Source organism: Theropithecus gelada, chromosome 12 (genome assembly GCF_003255815.1).
Source record: "Theropithecus gelada isolate Dixy chromosome 12, Tgel_1.0, whole genome shotgun sequence".
Taxonomy (NCBI): domain Eukaryota; kingdom Metazoa; phylum Chordata; class Mammalia; order Primates; family Cercopithecidae; genus Theropithecus; species Theropithecus gelada.
Window position 1 is genome coordinate 55,377,551 of NC_037680.1, and position 20,793 is coordinate 55,398,343.

General features: G+C 39.3%; 1 protein-coding gene across 1 annotated transcript in view; it reads right to left on the reverse strand.

The window, feature by feature from the left end:
- CCDC141 (coiled-coil domain containing 141) overlaps positions 1-20,793 on the reverse strand; it is a 219,016-nt gene that overhangs the window by 125,977 nt on the left and 72,246 nt on the right. The window contains exon 5 of the mRNA XM_025404910.1: positions 10,213-10,466. Coding sequence (XP_025260695.1) covers positions 10,213-10,466 — 254 coding nt within the window. The remainder of the gene's footprint in view (positions 1-10,212; positions 10,467-20,793) is intronic.

Here is a 20,793-nt window from a genome sequence, read left to right on the forward strand (position 1 = left end):
TGATTCTAATGCACATTAGAAGAGATGCTAAAGCTGTGTTGCTGATGTTTGCACCTGCAGACTTGGCAGGAGGGCAGAAAAAAACAATTAGTGCCAAAAACGTGGATTGGGTTTCCATTTTTAGATGTATTCTGGGACCGATCTAGTTATTGGCCTGTTATTATTTGGACTTAGAGATTCCAGGAGGACAATGCTCACAATTTTCTTCTGTAGAATTTGGGAGCCCTTTGTGAATTACTGAGATCAACTGGAAGGTATCTGTATCTCCTCAACAAATTCCAGTATCAAATCCCGGTATTCTGTGTTGAGGGGCAGTAGGAAAGCTAAAATATGTTATTTTAAGGCAAAACTTATTACTTTATGAACAGCTTTACATACAATCTTTTTTCCTGTCTAGAATAATAATTTTATGTATTTAACTATTCTGACTTGTGTTAGCATATAATTTCTCTTCTCACATCTATATTTCATTTAAAAAAAAAGGCAGTAAGGACTTCCCTTCTTAACATTGCCCACAACAATTATTTGTGTTTAGGTAGGGCTCTTTACTTCCAGCTACTTAATGGATGGAAAGTTATTTCGTCCAATGGACAAAATCAGTACAGTAGAAGTCTCTGGACCTAAATTTTATTTCTAACATTACCTCTGACTCATTGAAAATAACTTCCCCAGTAGTGGAAAGAAATTGTTTTTCAGGAGAGGAAACAGCCCCATCCAGTGTCTTGGCAATGTGTATCCCTGCCAAAGATATCGAAGGCATGGTTTTCCCAATATAACTTAAAGTTGCACCCTAAGTGATCTTCAGCCAATTATATTCACTGTGTGTGTGAGATAAAGAGAGTGAGAGACAGACCGACAGACAGCGCAGAGCTACTTAGGAGTGGGACCAAAGTTTGACATTTTCATTTTACCTTCCCATTTCCTAGGTCAGGCAGCTTAATGGATTTCCTACCAAAGTTTTGGCCTGAACCTCTGGTTGTTGGGAAAAACAATGAATCAGAAACTGTAATATAGACAGAATAAATAACTGGTAAATTTTAAAAGATGTCTTCATCTTTTTAAAGCATGCCATTCATTGTTTGCTTAAGAGTCTCCCTACAATATTCATTAAAATTAATTCATCCTTTTGGGTTGTCTTTGGGATTGGATCGTGAGAATGAGGGAAGAGGAGAAAATGATTTCTACTTCCTGGCTAGTTTGGGATGGTGGCAGGAGAAAAGAGAAGCCAATGATCACCAGGGACAAACACCAGGGGTAGGGAAGGAAAAGAGCTTAGAGAGGTAAAAGGAGACCCACAGGCAGCCCCAGGGCTTAGCAGATAGCTCAGGCAGCAACAGCTAATTCTGTCATACAATGGGCATGAGGATTAGAAGCAACCACAGAGCCTTCCCCAGGGAGCATACACACGTCAGTGTGTGTCCCCATCCCCCTTACCAACCGACTTGAGGGCTTCAATAACCAAAATGTTGTTAAGCCATCAGTTCAATTGAACAGTATACAGGAATGACCTAATTTAATGAAAATGTAATCAACTATAATAAGTATAAGTGACCTAAAGAATAGCTAAAGGGTGGAGAAACTTAAGAAGTGGAAAATTGGTTTTAAACTCTATCTTCCAGCTAAAGCTGACGTTTTGAGTAAACTAGACTGGATATAAAGCCATGAAATGGCATATCAGAACATTTTAGAAAGTTAAGACTATCTAGTGGTTTATGGAATTGGTGTGGGATGTGGCCAGTGTGTCTGATTTTGTAGGCTAGTGATTATCCAGTAAAGCTCAGAAAGTGACCACCAAAGTATGTAGTGATATGGTGAACATTTGAAAAGTATTGAGCACCTACAATATGCCAAGCTGTGCTCAAAGCATTTTAAAATGTATAATATTTTTTATTTTTACAATAAATCTATAGGTAGATACTGTTATTATCCCCATTTTATAGAAAAGGACACTGAGGCACAGAAGCCAAGTAACTGGCCCAAAACCACATACCTAGTAAATGTAAAAGGTAGGATTGGTATCCATGCCATCTGCACCAGAGTCCCTCTCTTTCAACCTTTGAACTGCAGTGCCATTGGAAGCAATAGTCATTCGCATATATCCCAGTTAGAAAAGGTTTTTTTTTCTGTCAAAATTACATGATCCTTCTACAAGTACTATCAGATCCTTTGAATTTACTGTTGGCGTGCCCTAGAGAGAATTCTAGAGACAGACTGTATACCAAAATGAAATTCTGTGATAAATTTTCATCTATGGACAGTGGGACAGTCATGTATACCTGTTACTGACCCAACGGTTTGATACCAGTGTCACCAAAATAATGCAACCCTTTTTTTGGTCTTATGCCAGCCAATGTATGAAAGCTGCCTTCAGAGAAGGACTTTTTTTTTTCTTTTTCTTTTTTTTTGAGGCAGCAGCTCACATTTATTGAGAGATGCAAATGCAAGTATTTTTAATGCAATCACTAGAGATTTAGGAAATACTAAGTTAAACAACAAGACCAGATTTGCAAACATGAAAATAAAAGGTAATGCTCAACATTGACCAATGTGGTGGGAACTAGTACTCAACTCCAACTAGTTGGAGTCAAATTTAAACAACTTTTGTGGGGGTAATTTGACAAGATGGATCATGGGACTTAACACTTGTTCACATTCTACCAACCCCCAAATTCCACTTTTGGGAATAACACTGTTTATCCAGGAATACCACCTCTTGGAATATGAAAGATACACTCAAGAATACAACTGAAGAGGCTCATTGTGCGTAGTCATAATCATGGGACCAGGACTGACATTTTGCTGATGTAAATGTTTCAAAGTATTTTCACTCACACCTTCTCATTTACTTTTCACAAAATCTCTTGGTGATAGGTTTAGTATCCCCATTTCAAAATTTCCAAAGCAATAGATAAGAAGCTCAGGTAAGTAACTTCCAGAGAAGGACTTTCAAAATTACGCATTTAAGCTGTTCAATCATTCAAGTTCTAAATCCTAGTTAGAAGGTGGCATCATATACAAGAGAATACACTCACATATGCCTGTATGGGTGCACAGTTTTACAGATGTCCACCAGACACAAGATTGGTGCCCAGACGCTATGCTCGTATATGTCATCTTTAATATCATTTAAATTGCTCATTGACAAGGAATATACTGCATGATTATGATACACATTTTACTCAAATTACAAAACCACAAAACCTTCTGATGTGAATTGTATTATCCTTCCTGCCCCTAAAGATGTATAACTCATATGTGATCTGGGTAGTAAAAAGAGATCGTCTGCCCTCATGTCTTAATTCTCCTAGACGTCCTTGACACTGTCTTGTACACAGAGACCATGAATAGCTTAGTTTTAATATATTTGTTTGTCTCACTTATGCCTGATTGGAGCAATTGAGAAAAATTACATTCATAAATCTTCTTGCCAAGATAATTAATTATGCACGAAGTACTTCAAGCTGCTTCTGCTTTTCATTAATGAGGCAGATTATCTGCAAAATAAGATGCTGCTGGAGCTGAAAAGAAAGGTCAGCTGCTTATCTTTAAATGTAAAACAAGAGTGCATTTTTATATCTGAAAAACAATGATGAAAGAACATGCTATAATTATCTTTATGAGGTGATCACATCCTAATTAAGATAGGAAAGTATGTGGTTTTCATTTACTGTTTTCCTGCAGTTGATGTGAATCCTAAGTCCCCATCATGCTGGTCACTTAATTTCTTTTCCAAAGGAGAATTAGCTGAACTCTTATAGTTCAAAAGCATTAGGCCACAGCACTCAGAAACAGAGAAGCACTAAATGTATCTTTTAAATGGCTCTTATGAAAGAAGACACATCACGTATTCAGACATCCACATTATTATTCATCAGTAATCTTTGTTCTATTTCTTTACTTAATTTCCCTTTTTCTTAATTGGTTAAAATGATTGACAAAGTTGATATTTCATTAATGTAAAGATTGATAGCTCCTGTGTTCACTTAAAATAAGACAGAACTGACAAAAAAAAAAAAAAAACCCTTTGCCCTCCAATGAAATGTGGTTCCATATGTTCTAGAATTATCAGGTAGATCATCCAAGAACATGATAACTATAAAACCCAAATTACGAACTGAGTGACACTCAGCTCAGTGTCCCTGCTGCAATTCTTCACCATTGTACCATCAACAACACTTTAGAACATTCAGGCCGGGCACGGTGGCTCATGCCTGTAATCCCAGGACTTTGGGAGGCCAAGACCAGCAGGTCACTTGAGCCCAGGAGTTCAAGACCACCCTGGGCAACATGGTGAAACCCTGTCTCTACTAAAATGCAAAACATATAGCCAGCGTGGTGGTGTGTGTCTGTAGCCTCAGCTACTCGGGAGGCTGAGGCACGAGAATTGCTTGAACCCGGAGGTGGAGGTTGTAGTAAGTCAAGATTGTGTCGCTGCACTCCAGCCTGGGTGACAGAGTGAGACTCTGTCTCAAAAAGAAAAGTAACAATAATAATAATAAAAAACAGAAGTTTAGAAAAACTGAAAAACTCAGGTGCGATAATTTGTGTTTATACATACCTGGACTTTAAAGTGAATCCTTGTTCATATAATTATCAATAGAGTAAGCATTAATTATTGTTTATAATATTAAGAAATCAAAGCAACTCTATTTCCTCATTAATAAAATACTGTTTAAATTGTTTTATATTCAAATAGCAGAATACTACACACTTATTAAAATTAATTGCTCTACTTAAACACAGAACATGTTTAGGATTTTTTTCAATTTAACAAAAAAACAGGTTGTAATACGGTATATATAGGCTGATTCAATTAATTTTCATTTGTTTGTTTAGTTTTTTATAATAAATGTGTGTGTGCCTGTGACTATGCTCACACTTGGATAAAAGTCTAGAAGGTGGCAGTATGCCAAATTTCTAGTAGCAATCTGCATGGAGGGTGATTGCTACATTTTAACAAAGAAGCATTTTTAAATCACAAGCAGAAAAAAAGATACTACTTTTTGTTTTAAACTATCAATTCAGTGCCCGTTGAACAAGGGTAGCTGTTAACATTATTAAAGTGACTTTTATTTTATCACATCCTGTGAACTCAAATAATAAAACTGGTCTTCAATCTGAGACCAATCTTCATCTGAGCACGACATTGCTGGGGCAAGAAGTGGGGAGAGTATGTAACATGTCGGGCCTTCACCATCTTTTTCAGACATGATGGTAACAACTGCTAACACTAAGATAGTAGTTGGTATTATTATTCATATTTTTACAGAAAACTGAGCCTCAGGGAAGTTAAATAATTGCTGTTACTCAGCTAGTAAGTGGTGAAGCTAGGATTTGAACCCAGCCAACAGTCTGGCCCCAGGATCTGTACCCTTACCAACATAAAGAGACAATACTTAGCTTTGTTAACTAACTACTCCAACTGCTGTCACTGCTGTTAACAAGAGAAAATGTCACATAGGTGTTTTAAGATTCAGAGTCCAAATTTTATTTTTATTTTATTTTTTGAGACAGAGGGTCTTATTCTGTCACCCAGGCTGAAATGCAATGGTGCAATCTTGGCTCACTGCAGCTTTGGCCTCTTGGGCTCAAGCCACCCATCTATCTCAGGCTCCCAAGTATCTGGGACTACAGGAGCATGGCACCATGCCTGGCTCATTTGTGTGTGTGTGTGTGTGTGTTTTGTAGATACAGGGTTTTGCCATGTTACCCAGGCTGGTCTCGAACTCCCAGGCTCAAGGAATCTGCCTGCTTGCTCTGTTGATAATTATATGAAAAAGGAATCACTTTAAAGTCCAGGTATGTATAAGCACAAATTATCTCACCTGAGTTGTTCAGTTTTCCTAAACTTCTGTTTATTATTATTATTATTATTATTATTATTATTATTATTATTTTCTTTTTGAGACAGAGATTGCTCAAGCAATCTCACCTCCCACAGTGCTGGTATTATAAGCATTCATCACCACACCCAGCCTAAGAGCCTAAATTTTATATTTAAGGAAATGACTATCTTGTTTATTAACTGGTTATATTTACTATAATGTTGATTATTCTTATTATAATTAATTTTTGTTCAAGTGCTGTTAGGAATGGAGTCTAAATGAGAGCCTCATTCCCTTAACCACGAATGTAGATTCCTAAATCCTAACTATACTTGTAACAGCCTCCAATAACTAAACAGTATTAAGAGACCTAGACATGTATGACAACAGTAATGCTACATCCGGGGGAAAGAATCTGGGCTGAATGAGAAAGCTTTCATAAGTTGTAAGGTTTAACCACAGAGAGGGAGGGCAAAGAAACTATTAAGTACCTCTTAAAACGCTATGCATTGTGCTATGTGTTTTGCACATTATTTCATGTAATCCTTATAACAACTCTGTGATTTAAATATTATTCCCAATTTAAAGATGAGGCCCATTAAAACAGCAATGAGATACCACAACACAGCTATTAAAGTGGCCAAAATCTAGAACACTGACAATGCCAAATGCTGACAAGGATGTACAGCAACAGGAACACTCATTCATTGCTGGTGGGAATCCAAAATGGTACAGCCGCTTTGAAAAATAGTTTAGCAGTTTCTTACAAAACTAAACACACTCTCACCATATGACCCAGCAATCTCATTCCTTGGTATTTATCTATATAAATTGAAAACTTATCTTTACATAAAAAGCTGCACATGGATGTCCACAACAGCTTTATTCATCATTGCCAAAATTTGGAAGCAACTAAGATGCCAGTAGATTAATGGATGAACAAACTGTGGTAAATGCAGACAATGGGATACTTATTGATTTATTGATTTATTTATGTTATTTGAGACAGAGTCTTGCTCTGTGTCACCCGGACTGGAGTGTAGTGGCATAATCATGGCTCACTGCAGTCTCAACCTACCAGACTCAAGGGATCCTCCGACTTCAGCCTCCTGAGTAGCTGGGATCACAGGTACACACCATCACACCTGTCTACTTTAAAAAAGTTTTTGTAGAGACAGGGTCTCCCTGCTTTGCCCAGGGTTGTCTAGAATATTATTTAGTGCTAAGCATAAATGAGCTATCAAGCCATGAAAGGACATGGAGGAAACTTGAATGCATATTACTAAATGAAAAACGCCAATCTGAAAAGTCCTGTATGATTCTAACTATATGACATTATGGACAAGGCAAAACTATGGGAACAGTAGAGATGAGTGTTTACCAGGGGTTAGAGGGAAGGGAGCAATGAACAAGCAGAGCACAGAGGATTATTAGGGCAGTGAACATGGTTTCTATGATGCTATGATGGTGGATGCATGTCATTACACATTTGTTCAAACCCATATGTATGTGGAATTGGACATTTGGAACATACATCATCAAGAGTGAACCTTCCTGTAAACTGTGGACTTTGGGTGATAGTGATGTGTCACTGTAGGCCCATTGATTGTAAACAAGCTATTCTGAGGGGAGATGTTGATAAAGAGAGAAACTGCACGTGTGGGGACAGGGAGCATATAGGAAATCTCTGTACCTTTCTCTCAATTTTGCTGTGAACCTAAAAGAGCTCTAAAAAATAAACTTTACTTTTTAAAAAGCACCCCTTCCAAAAGCATTCACCTCTAAAACAAAATGAGACCCCATAAGTTAGAGAACTTACCAAGTCAGACACCTTCTACTATACCTTACTTTACTTATTAGCAAATATATTTTTGCTTTCCAGGTTTAGCAAGGGATTTAGATTTCCTTTAAGAATGTGGCCGGACGGGCGGATCACAAGGTCAGGAGATCGAGACCATCCTGGCTAATCCGGTGAAACCCCATCTCTACTAAAAAATACAAAAAACTAGCCAGGTGAGGTGGCGGGCGCCTGTAGTCCCAGCTACTCCGGAGGCTGAGGCAGGAGAATGGCGTGAACCCGGGAGGCGGAGCTTGCAGTGAGCTGAGATCCGGCCACTGCACTCCAGCCTGGGCCACAGAGTGAGACTCCGTCTCAAAAAAAAAAAAAAAAAAAAGAACGTGGCCGGGTTAGAATGTCCATTTTGAATCTTCTAAATTTTCAGGTGATTTTTTTCTTTTCTTTTTACTACAGAGGATTCAAGTGGATGATTACTGCCATAGTTATGGGGCAGAAAGGCAAAATTGCCTTTTAAAAATAAATATTTAAAAATAAATAAATAAAATTACTGAAGCTATTTTCTCATTATTGGGAAATTGTTCTGTTAATCCAGATAAGAGATGTTGAGGTTTAAAATACAAATGCTTCTCTGTATGATAAAGCAAGAGGAGTTTTTAATGTATTTTTGGAAGCACTAGAGGCAGGGGCTTGGGGTTGTAAACACAAGTATGAAGAGATAAAAGGAAGGTTCCTTTAAGGGGATAGTAGCTCTGGGAACACGGTGGTTGGTCAGGATTAGGGCAGAGAGAGACAGAGAGGAGCAAGGGAGCTAAAATACACCCACTCATGCTCGGAAGGACAAAGAACTTTGGAAACAGTTGTCTTACAATTTTAAGTTTCTTGTCCTGAGGATTAATTTCCTTCTTGTTATGCCAGAGTCATCAGGAAAAGACCTTTGCATTGGACGATAATGCTTTGGGAGATGAGCATGTGAAAGTGCGTGTCAGAGTGTATAATGGCTAGAGCAGAGTCCGCAGGTCAAGCACAGCAGAAGCAGGACAGGAGGAGCGGGCAGCAGTCAGTGTAAAATGATAAAAGCAAGGCAGCTTAGAAAGTGTATGGTGACTTAGAAGGGAATGGCAACAAAATGCAAGCAGGAGAATATATGACTGACATCTGCATTTGGGTCTCTGCTCTATTCCACTTCCTCGGAGAGCCTTCTTTGATTCCTTCTTTGATGAAAAGTTGACCAACACATGTCAAAATTCATTACGTTATTTGATTTCATCATCAGGTTTATCATCATACTCGTCATTTGTTTATTATAAGTCCTCATCACATTAGAACAATGGTTCTTAACTGGGGGTAATTTTGTCCCCCAGGGGACATCTGGCAATGTCTAGAGACAGTTCTGGTTTTTCACAACTGGGGATGTTGTACTGGTATCTTGTTGGTAGAGGCCAGCAAGGCTGCTCTGTATCCTAGAGTGTGCTGGACAGGACAGCCTCCCACAACCAGGAATTACCTAGCACCAAATGTCAATAGTGTGAAGGTTGAAAAACATTGAATTAGAAGAAAATTTCCTAGAGGAAAAAGGCACCATCTTGTGGTCTAGTATATCCCCAACACTTATGATAGGAACTGGTACATAGTAGGTGCTCAATAAGTATTAATTGAAAGGTTGATCATCATTTAAGTTCTCATTTTTCCAGCTTGAAATAAGAACCAGTTTCTTCTGGACTCATATGCGCTTCCAAATATATGAATGTCTCTTCAATTTGGATGGAGCAATAATATTAAATATATGAAAAAACCTCTTTGCCGTGTATCTAGGCCAGGAGACCTCCCTCCACATAATTTCTCCCTAAAAATTCCTTCCACTTAATCTGTACAGATTTAAACATGGAATTAAGACAATCAGAAGTATTGTGATAAACTTCTCACTTATTTGAGTTGGGGGTTTGCAAAGAGAGTTCTGCCCACTCTTCGCATCAAATAATTGTAGCAGAAGAAATCCATGTCAAGCACATTGACAACCCATCAGAAATGTGCTCGCAGCCTGGGTAATGAGCTCTAATGAGCCTGCAAACTCATCAACCCCCAAAGCCCTCTGACCACAGATCCTGCAGCTATGGGCCAAGGTCATATTTCTTGATTGGCATCAGACTACTCTTCTAAGAACATTATCTCTATTTTGGGCTGACAGACTTTTTTTACTGATGTAAGCAGCAATCTAGCACAATTTGGCAGCATCATGCCTCTTCAACTTTTAAGAAAATTGCAATTAACATTTCAAAATGTTAAAGAAACATGTCTAAAAGTAGTGACCTGGAAGGAAGGAAGAATCCAACAATAGAATACATTCATTCTGGAAACTACCCACAGGTGTTCTCTCATTTATAAAATCAACAGTATAATGAAAAAAATGCATACATTTGATTTTATATTACTTACAGGGAAAAACAACATGGTAGTTTGGATGAAAGCTTTTTGGACCAAAGACCAAAGGATTTGACCATGAAGACTGACAAACTGCCCCGGGGAATGGTTAATCCCTATAACAACTAATCCGCTGAGACTGGAACATCATCCAATGCCCCTTTGGGTTACCTGGTTTTCTCGTTGGTCCCACTGACATATCTGCAGAACCTGACTCAATTCTTGCCACTGTTGCTTCAAGTACTTGTCTAACTGTCTTCTCCTGTCTTGTAGAAGTTCAAGAAGGCTGTCAATCTTCAGACAGCTGCTATGAGCTCCCTGAATCAACTCAGGATTCACATTAGGTCCTTCACACTTGAATTTTTCTATGAAGTCAGTGAGTTGTCGACTTTTGTTTAAAAGGGCTAAAGACCGTTCCAAGAGTTCTAGAAGAAAATTAGAAAGAAGAAAGAATAATGATATTAGCAAGCTTTTATACAGCAATATTTGGACTCTTCACAATGTAAAATATATGTAATTTTTATGTTAATAAAAAACAAGTTGTGCTGCAAGGAATTAAAATATGTGGACAGAAACTGCCTACAGTACTTCAAAGAAAAAACTGGTCAAACACCTTAGCCTAGCAATTGTGATAGTGCTAACTGCCAACTGATGGGATGCTTTGTTCAGCAATTGTGTGATTCAGGACAGGAAGTAGAATGAGCATGGGATTTCGACATTGCTGCAGTTTTCAGCGGTATGATGCTGGGTAAGTGTTCTATGTTCTAAGGTGATTGGACTAAAGCTGAGGTTTAAAGGCTAGTGCCTGGGATGACCAAACAAAAACTCAATAAATGTGGTGGCCAGGTGCCCAAATGTCAGGGACTACAGCAAAGTGGAAAATGCTTGTTAAAAGGGTCAGCTGTCACTCAGTTCTGATGAACTGTTGACATGAAGAATATGGGTTCAGTGTTGATGGAGCTTCCAATTATTAAAAGAGTTTCAAATGCAAATTTTATATGAAAGTTCTGACTTCTAAATCTTTCATAATTCATATTTTTTAATTAAAAAATCACAGGATAATGAAGCATCGATATCTCCCAAATGGGCTACCAGTATGTGATCTCTGGAGTAAATAGCATTGTAAGTTTGGGTAACATCTTGTAGAATTGAGATGTTAAGCTAGAAATTGAAGAATTACTAAGGGAGAAAGTGTAGAAGAAGAAAGAGTTGAGAATAGCACATTGAGAGGCATCTACACTTGGGGATCAACTGAAGGAGCAGTTGGGGAACTGTCCAGTCTCCATCGGGCAGAAATGAAGGAGTTGTCCATGCATCCCTCTCCTTCAACCCGCCATCATCAAGACCTGTTGATATTACATGGTATCTCTGGCATCTGTCTACTTCTCTCTATCCTCACCATGGAAAGCATCATTTGTTGCCTGGATGTACAGTCTTCTCTTAATTGTATCCTCTCTCCAATCCATCTATCAATGCTCCAGACTTTAGCCACAGCGATCTTTTCTAAACATAGCATCTCTTTTTCTTTCTTTCTTTCTTTCTTTCTTTCTTTCTTTCTTTCTTTCTTTCTTTCTTTCTTTCTTTCTTTTCTTTCTTTCTCTCTTTCTCTCTTTCTCTCTTTCTCTTTCTTTCTTTCTTTCTTTCTTTCTTTCTTTCTTTCTTTCTTTCTTCCTTCCTTCCTTCCTTCCTTTCTCTTTCTTTCTTTCTCTCTCTCTCTCTCTCTCTCCCCCCCTTCCTTCCTTCTTTCTCTTTCTTTCTTTTCTTTTCTTTCTTTCTTTCTTTCTTTCCTTCTTTCTTTCTTTCTTTCTTTCTCTCTCTCTCTCTCTCTCTCTCTCTCCCTTCCTTCCTTCCTTCTTTCTCTTTCTTTCTTTCTTTCTTTCTTTCTTTCTTTCTTTCTTTCTTTCTTTCTTTCTTTCTGTCTTTCTTTCTTTCCTCTCTCTCTCACACACACATGCATGCACACACACACACACACACACACACACACACACACTTAAACAATGGCACCCCATTGCCTTAAAATTAAAGACAGACCCCTTAATGTAGATTACTATGTCTGGCATGGTGTAGTCTCTTCCTTCCTTTTCAAATTGTCTCAATTTCTCAATTTTTCATTCTTCTTTAAATTCCTCACACATGCTATACTCCCTCCTGACCCTGAACTTTTCACTATGTCCACTCACAGGGACACCATTCTCCTCAACACCCTCTTCCGTTACCTTTACTGTACTCATACTTCATGTCAACTGTCACTTCCTCAAAGGACAAACCAAATGGGATCAAATACTCTCACACTTAATGTCTGTCTTTGTCACTAGGCTCCATTGCAACATGAAGATAGAGACCATGACTGCATCCAGCACTTAGCACGGTGACTGGTACAGGAGATTTGCTATCATTTTTGTAGAATGATAGAGCGAGAACAAATATTTTGAAATGCGGGGGGAGGAGATTGGGAGAGCTACAGATGTTAGAGATCAGAAGTTCTCCAGAGATGTAAAAAAGAGAAGTTGAGAAGACTTTGAGTTTTGTGATGGAAACAGAAGCCAAGTTACCAGGGTGAGGAGTGAGAAGGCAATGAGAAGTGAGAAGAAAGTGAGCTGAGAAGTGGGAAGGCAACAAGCAGGACAATCTTTGAGACATTTGTTTTTATAAGAAAATGCTAGGATAGTATCTTGAGAGAATAACAGGGTCAAATATACTGTTTTTTATTATTATTATTTTATTTTCAGGATGGGGGAACTGTGGAGAACACTGGGAGAGTAAGCATCTTACCAAGTCTGACACTAATAAAAATGGACTGAACCGGTGCTGAAACTCAAGACTTGTGATTAGTATAACTCAGTGTTCTTTCCACTATAGGGACAAACTCAACTTCAGCATTCTTGGCAGTTTATTACACAGTGATGATGTAGGCTGAGGTAGTTGGGCCAGTTTTCTCTTTCAATTGACACCCTTTTTTTTGCGGGGGGGGAAGCTGGAGGAGAGAATAAGATAAGTGAATATACTGTAAAAAGGCATTTTGAGATGAAAAGGAAATAATTTGAAGTAGTTTATTCCACATGACCTAGATCTGTCCTGTAAAATATTAGCTAGTAGTATCTGCTCCGAATGACAGTGTGATTATGTCCCCTGGGCAATTTGATTGTGAGTCAACAATGCGAAGAAACAAAAGACAAAAACAACCACAGACTTCAACCAAGTCAGAAGAACGGGAGAATGTAGATAGTGTAAGAAAAGTCAGGGAGAACATCATAATTCAAGTCAATTTCTTTGGAAAAAAGAAATGGAAGCAAACATGAACAAGATGGGACTGGGGGTAGGGTTCAGGAAAAGATCTATCTGCTCAGAACAAGTTCTTATGGGGAGGTCCAAGACACAACTGGAGAAACGAGTTATAGCAGGCCTTACCTATCAGACTAAAGAGTTTAATATGTATATCCTTAATGAAGTAAGAAGTATGATGGAGTCTCCTTTTATATATAGAGAGAAATAGTCTTTTTCCTTTGCACTGAAGAGCTTGTTATGATATTGTGAAAAGCTACACACAAACATACACACACATACAGCCCGCACATGAGAAGTTTGGGAAGGCAACAGGGTCTCCACAGGGTTTCCTTCCTTCCTGTAACTAACTCTTACACATTAGACTTTGCAAATGAGAGAGGGAGGCACAACTTTAGTTCCTCAGGGTATTGCAGACTAATGGTCAACCTGTTCTGGTTCCCGTGAGAACACGAACAATTAGCCAAAATTACAATTCACATTTTTTTTTCCTGGTTTTCTGTTCCACCTTCTGCCAAAATAATATAACAACTACCACAATATTGCCATGCACACAGCCTCCTGAGCCAGCATTAACTTGTAAAATGTATCCAGGCTGAGTCAGTCTGTTACCTGCCACCATGACGGCTGTTGAGGTGGATGGATTCTTCCCTCAGTTTCCTCCGCCAGTTCCCTCAGTCTTTCAGTTTCTTACATTTTGTTTCTTCACAGTTTACATTTTCCTAGCTATTTATTCCATCAGTTGATCTTACAAAGTGATGTGTTTTTCCCCAAGGGTAAACTGTCTAGATATATTGCGACCTTCAAGAACATCTTTACAGTCAATTTTTTTTAAAGATTGTATATCAGCACATACAAAATCCTTCTTACTGACACAATACCTTCTGATGTGAACTTAGAAAATAGTTGATAAATTTTCATTAATTGTTTTGATTAATTTTCAATCTATCTAAAAAATTATCATTAAAGTTCACAAAATACATCGTATTTTATATTAATACCTCTATAGTTTGCCACAATTATTAAGTATAAATAACCAATTTAAGATGGTATAATAGGTATACACAAGGTGGATAGGTTTATAGCTTGTTAAATAAACTTTCCAAATGAGTACTTTATAAAATCCATCAAGATCACCATCTTGGTCCTGAGATAATGTATGATATTTCTTCCTAATACTTCAAAAATTATTCTAAATGTTCCCCAGTGGGATGGTTTCTCTTGAACATAATTAATGGGTATTTTCAAATAGAGACAAAAGTACAGATAATAGTATAATGGGCCACCAGGAATGTATACCCTAGCTAGGTTTAAGATATAAAAAACATTCATGATTGCTGGCAAGATGGCTGAATAGGAACAGCTCCGGTCTGCAGCTCCTAGATAGATCGACACAGAAGGAAGGTGATTTCTGCATTTCTAACTGAGGTACTCAGTTCATCTCATTGGTACTGGTTGGACAGTGGGTGCAGCCCACAGAAGGCGAGCCAAAGCAGGGTGGGGTGTCACCTCACCCAGGAAGCACAAGGGGTAGGGGAATTTTCTTCGCAACCCACAAACCGGGAGATCCCCTCCGGTGCCCACCCCTCCAGGGCCCAGGGTTTCAAGCAAAAAACTGGGCAGCCATTTGGGCAGACACCGAACTAGCTACAGGAGTTCTTTTTTTCCATACCCCAGGGCACCTTGAACACTAGTGAGACAAAACTCTTCAGTCCCCTGGAAAGGGTGCTGAAGCCAAGGAGCCAAGTGGTCTGGCTCGGCAGGTTCCACCCCCACAGAGCCCAGCAAACTAAGATCCACTGGCTTGAAATTCTCGCTGTCAGCACAGCAGCAGTCCGAGATCGACCCCGGACTTTCGAGCTTGGTGGGGTTAGGAGCATCCGTAATTGCTGAGGCTTGAGTAGGCAGTTTTACACTCACAGTGTAAACAAAGCCACAGGGAATTTCGAACTGGGGGGAGCCCACTGCAGCTCAGCAATTCTGCTGTGGCCAGACTGCCAGATTTCTCTTCTCTGAGCAGGGCATTTCTGAAAAAAAGGCAGCAGCCCCCATCAAGGACTTAGAGATAAAACTCCCATCTCCCTGGGACAGAGCACCTGGGGAAAGGGGTAACTATGGGTAAAGTTTCAGCAGACTTGAACATCCCTGCCTGACAGATCTGAAGAGTAGTGAACCTCCCAGCACAGCATTCAAACTCTGCTAAGGGTCAGACTGTCTCCTCAAGTGGGTCCCTGACCCCTGTGTATCCTGACTGGCAGACACCTCCCAGTAGGGGCCGACAGACACCTCATACAGGAGAGCTCTGACTGGCATCTAGCAGGTGCCCCTCTGGGATGAAGCTTCCAGAGGAAAGATCAGGTGGCAATCTTTGCTGTTCTGCAGCCTCCACTGGTGATACCCAGGCACATAGGGTCAGGAGTGAACCTCCAGCAAACTCCAGCAGACCAGCAGCAGAGGGGCCTGACTATCAGAAGGAAATCTAACAAACAGAAAGGAACAGCACGTCCACTCAAAGACCTCATCCAAAGGTCACCAACATCAAAGGCCAAAGGTAGATAAATTCACAAAGATGAGGAGAAACCAGTGCAAAAAGGCTGAAAATTCCAAAACCCAAATGCTTCTTCTCCTCCAAAGGATCAAAACTCCTCACCAGCAAGGGAACAAAACTTGACATAGAATGAGTTTGACAAATTGACAGAAGTAGGCTTCAGAAGGTGGGTAATAACAAACTCCTCTGAGCTAAAGGAGCATGTTCTAACCCAATGCAAGGAAGCTAAGAAGCTTGAAAGAAAGGTTAGACGAATTGCTAACTAGAATAACCAGCGCAGAGAAGAATATAAATGACCTCATGGAGCTGAAAAACACAGCACGAGAACTTTGTGAAGCATACACAAGTTTCAATAGCTGAATCGATCAAGCAGAAGAAAAGATATCAGTGATTGAAGATCAAATTAATGAAATAAAGAGAGAAGACAAGATTAGAGAAAAAAGAATAAAAAGGAACAAGAAAAGCCTCCAAGAAATATGGGACTATTTGAAAAGACCAAATCGATGTTCGATTGGTGTACCTGAAAGTGATGAGGAGAATGGAACCAAGTTGGAAACACTCTTCAGGATAGTATCCAGGAGAACTTTCACAACTTAGCAAGACAGGCCAACGTTCAAATTCAGGAAATACAGAGAACACCACAAAGATATTCCTCGAGAAGAGCAATCCCAAGACACACAATCGTCAGATTCACCAAGGTTGAAATGAAGGAAAAAATGTTAAGGGCAGCTGGAGAGAAAGGTCGGGTTACACACAAAGACTAACAGCGGATCTCTCGGCAGAAACCCTGCAAGCCGGAAGAGAGTGGGGGCCAATATTCAACATTCTTAAAGAAAAGAATTTTCAGCCCAGAATTTCGTATCCAGCCACACTAAGCTTCCTAAGTGAAGGAGGAATAAAATCCTTTATAGACAAGGAAATGCTGATTTTGTCACCACCAGGCCTGCCTTACAAAAGCTCCTGCAGGAAGCACTAAACATGGAAAGGAACAACTCATACCAGCCACTGCAAAAACATAATAAACTGTAAAGAACATTGACACTATGAAGAAACTGCATCAACTAACAGGCAAAACAACAAGCTAACATCATAATGACAGGATCAAATTCACACATAACAATATTAACCTTAAATGTAAATGGGCTAACTGGACCAATTAAAAGACACAGACTGGCAAATTGGATAGAGTCAAGACCCATTAGAGTGCTGTATTCAGGAAACCCATCTTACGTGCAAAGACACACATAGGCTCAAAATAAAAGGGTGGTGGAATATTTACCAAGCAAATGGAAAGTGGAAAAAAAAGCGGGAGTTGCAATCCTAATCTCATAAAACAGACTTTAAACTAACAAAGATCAAAAGAGACAAAGAAGGGCATTACATAATGGGAAAGGGATCAATGCAGTAAGAAGAGCTAACTATCCTAAATATACATGCACCTAATACAGGAGCACCCAGATTCATAAAGCAAGTTCTTAGAGACCTACAAAAAGACTTAGACTCCCACACAATAATAGTGGGACACTTTAACACCCCACTGCCAATATTAGACAGATCAACGAGACAGAAAATTAACAAAGATACTCAGGACTTGAACTCAGCTCTGGAACAAGCAGACCTAATAGACATCTACAGAACTCTTCACCCCAATTCAGCAGAATATACATTTTTCTCAGCACCTCATCACAATTATTCTAAAATTGACCACATAATTGGAAGCAAAATACTCCACAGCAAATGCAAAAGAATGGAAATCATAACAGTCTCTCAGAACACAGTGCAATCAAATTAGAGCTCAGGATTAAGAAACTCACTCAAAACGGCACAACTACATGGAAACTGAACAACATGCTCCTGAATGACTACTGGGTAAATAAAGAAATGAAGGCAAAAATAAAGATGTTCTTTGAAACCAATGAGAATGAAAACACAGTGTACCAGAATCTCTGGGACACATATAAAGATGTGTGTAGAGGGAAATTTATAGCACTAAATGCCTACAAAAGAAAGCAGGAAAGATCTGAAATTGACAACCTAACATCACAATTAAAAGAACCAGAGAAGCAACCGCAAACACATTCAAAATCTAGCAGAAGACAAGAAATAACTAAGATCAGAGCAGAACTGAAGGAGATAGAAACACAAAAAATCCTTCAAAAAATCACTGAATCCAGGAGCTGGTTTTTTGAAAAGATCAACAAAACGGACTGCTAGCCAGACTAGTTAAGAAGAGAGAAGAAGGCCGGGCGCGGTGGCTCAAGCCTGTAATCCCAGCACTTTGGGAGGCCGAGACGGGCGGATCACGAGGTCAGGAGTTCGAGACCATCCTGGCTAACACGGTGAAACCCCGTCTCTACTAAAAAATACAAAAAAAACTAGCCGGGCGAGGTGGTGGGCGCCTGTAGTCCCAGCTACTCGGGAGGCTGAGGCAGGAGAATGGCGTAAAAACCCGGGAGGCGGAGCTTGCAATGAGCTGAGATCCGGCCACTGCACTCCAGCCTGGGCGACACAGCAAGACTCCGTCTCAAAAAAAAAAAAAAAAAAAAAAAAAAAAAAAAAAAAAAAAAAAAAAAGAAGAGAGAAGAATCAAATAGACACAATAAAAAATGATATAGGGGATATCACCACCGATCCCACAGAAATACAAAGTACCATCAGAGAATACTATAAACACCTCTATGCAAATAAACTAGAAAATCTAGAAGAATTGGATAAATTCCTGGACACATACACTCTCCCAAGTCTAAACCAGGAAGAAGTCAAATTCCTGAATAAACCAATAACAAGTTTTGAAATTGAGTCAGTAATTAATAGCCTACCAACCAAAAAAAAAGTCCAGGATCAGACGGATTCACAGCTGAATTCTACCAGAGGTACAAAGAGGAGCTGGTACCATTCCTTCTGAAACTATTCCAAACAATAGAAAAAGGGGGAATCCTCCCCAACTCATTTTATGAGGCCAGCATCATCCTGATACCAAAGCCTGCAGAGACACAACAAAAAAAGACAATTTTGGGCCAATATCCCTGATGAACATCGATGCGAAAATCCTCAATAAAATACTGGTGAACCTAATCCAGCAGCACATCAAAAAGCTCATCCACCACGATCAAGTTAACTTCATCCCTGGGATGCAAGGCTGATTCAACATATGCAAATCAATAAACATAATCCATCACATAAACAGAATCAATGACAAAAACCACATGATAATCTCAATAGATGCAGAAAAGGCTTTCAACAAAATTCAACACCTCTTCATGCTAAAAATCCTCAATAAACTAGGTATCAATGGAATGTATCTCAAAATAATAAGAGCTATTTATGACAAACCCACAGCCAATATCAAACTGAATGGGCAAAAATTGGAAGCATTTCCTTTGAAAACTGGCACAAGACAAAGATGCCCTGTCTCAACACTCCTATTCAACATAGTATTGGAAGTTCTGGCCAGGGCGGTCAGGCAAGAGAAAGAAATAAATGGTATTCAAATAGGAAGAGAAGAAGTCAAATTGTCTCTGTTTGCAGATTACATGATTGTATATTTAGAAAACTCTATTGTCTCAGCCAAAATCTCCTTACGCTGATATGCAACTTCAGCAAAGTCTCAGAATACAAAATCAATGTGCAAAAATCACAAGCATTCTTATACACCAATAACAGACAAACAAAGAGCCAAGTCATGAGTGAACTCCCATTCACAACTGCTACAAAGAGAATAAAATACCTAGGAATCCAACTTATAAGGGATGTGAGGGACCTCTTCAGGGAAAATTACCAACCACTGCTCAAGGAAATAAGAGAGGACACAAACAAGTGGAAAAACATCCCATGCTCATGGATAGGATGAATCAATATCGTGAAAATGGCTATACTGCCCAAAGTAATTTATAGATTCAATGCTATTCCCATCAAGCTACCACTGACTTTCTTCACAGAATTGGAAAAACTACTTTAAAGTTCAAATGGAACAAAAAAAGAGCCCACATAGCCAAGACAATCCTGGAGAAGAAGAACAATGCTGGAGGCATCCCACTACCTGACTTCAAACTATACTACAAGGCCGCAGTAACCAAAACAGCATGGCACTGGTACCAAAACAGATATATAGACCAATGAAACAGAACAGAGGCCTCAGAAATAACACCACACGTCTACAACCAACTGATCTTTGACAAACCTGACACAAACAAGCAATGGGGAAAATATTACCTATTTAATAAATGGTGTTGGGAAACCTGCTAGCCATATATGGAAAACAGAAACTGGACCCCTTCCTTACACCTTATATGAAAATCAACTCAAGATGAATCAAAGACTTAAATGTGAGATCTAGGACCATAAAAATCCTAGAAGAAAACCTGGGCAATACCATTCAAGGCAGGCATGGGCAAAGACTTCATGTCTGAAACACCAAAAGCAATGGCAACAACAACCAAAATACACAAATGGGATCTAATTAAACTAAAGAACTTCTGAACAGCAAAAGAAACTATCATCAGAGTGAACAGGCAACCTACAGAATGGGAGAAAATGTTTGCAATTTATCCATCTGACAAAGGGCTAATATCCAGAATCTACAGAGAATTTAAACAAATTTACAAGAAAAATTATGGGCACAGTGGCTCATGCCTGTAATCCCAGCACTTTGGGAGGCCAAGGCGGGCGGATCACGAGGTCAGGAGTTTGAGACCAGCCTGGCCAATATGGTGAAACCCTTTCTCTACTAAAAATACAAAAATTAGCTGGGCTTGGTGGCACACGCCTGAAGTCCCAGCTACTCGGGAGGCTGAGACAGAAGAATCACTTGAACCAGAGAGGCGGAGGTTGCAGTGAGCTGAGATTGTGTCACTGCACTCCAGCCTGGGTGGCAAAGCGAGACTCCACCAAAAAAAAAAAAAAAAAAAAAAAAAAAAAAA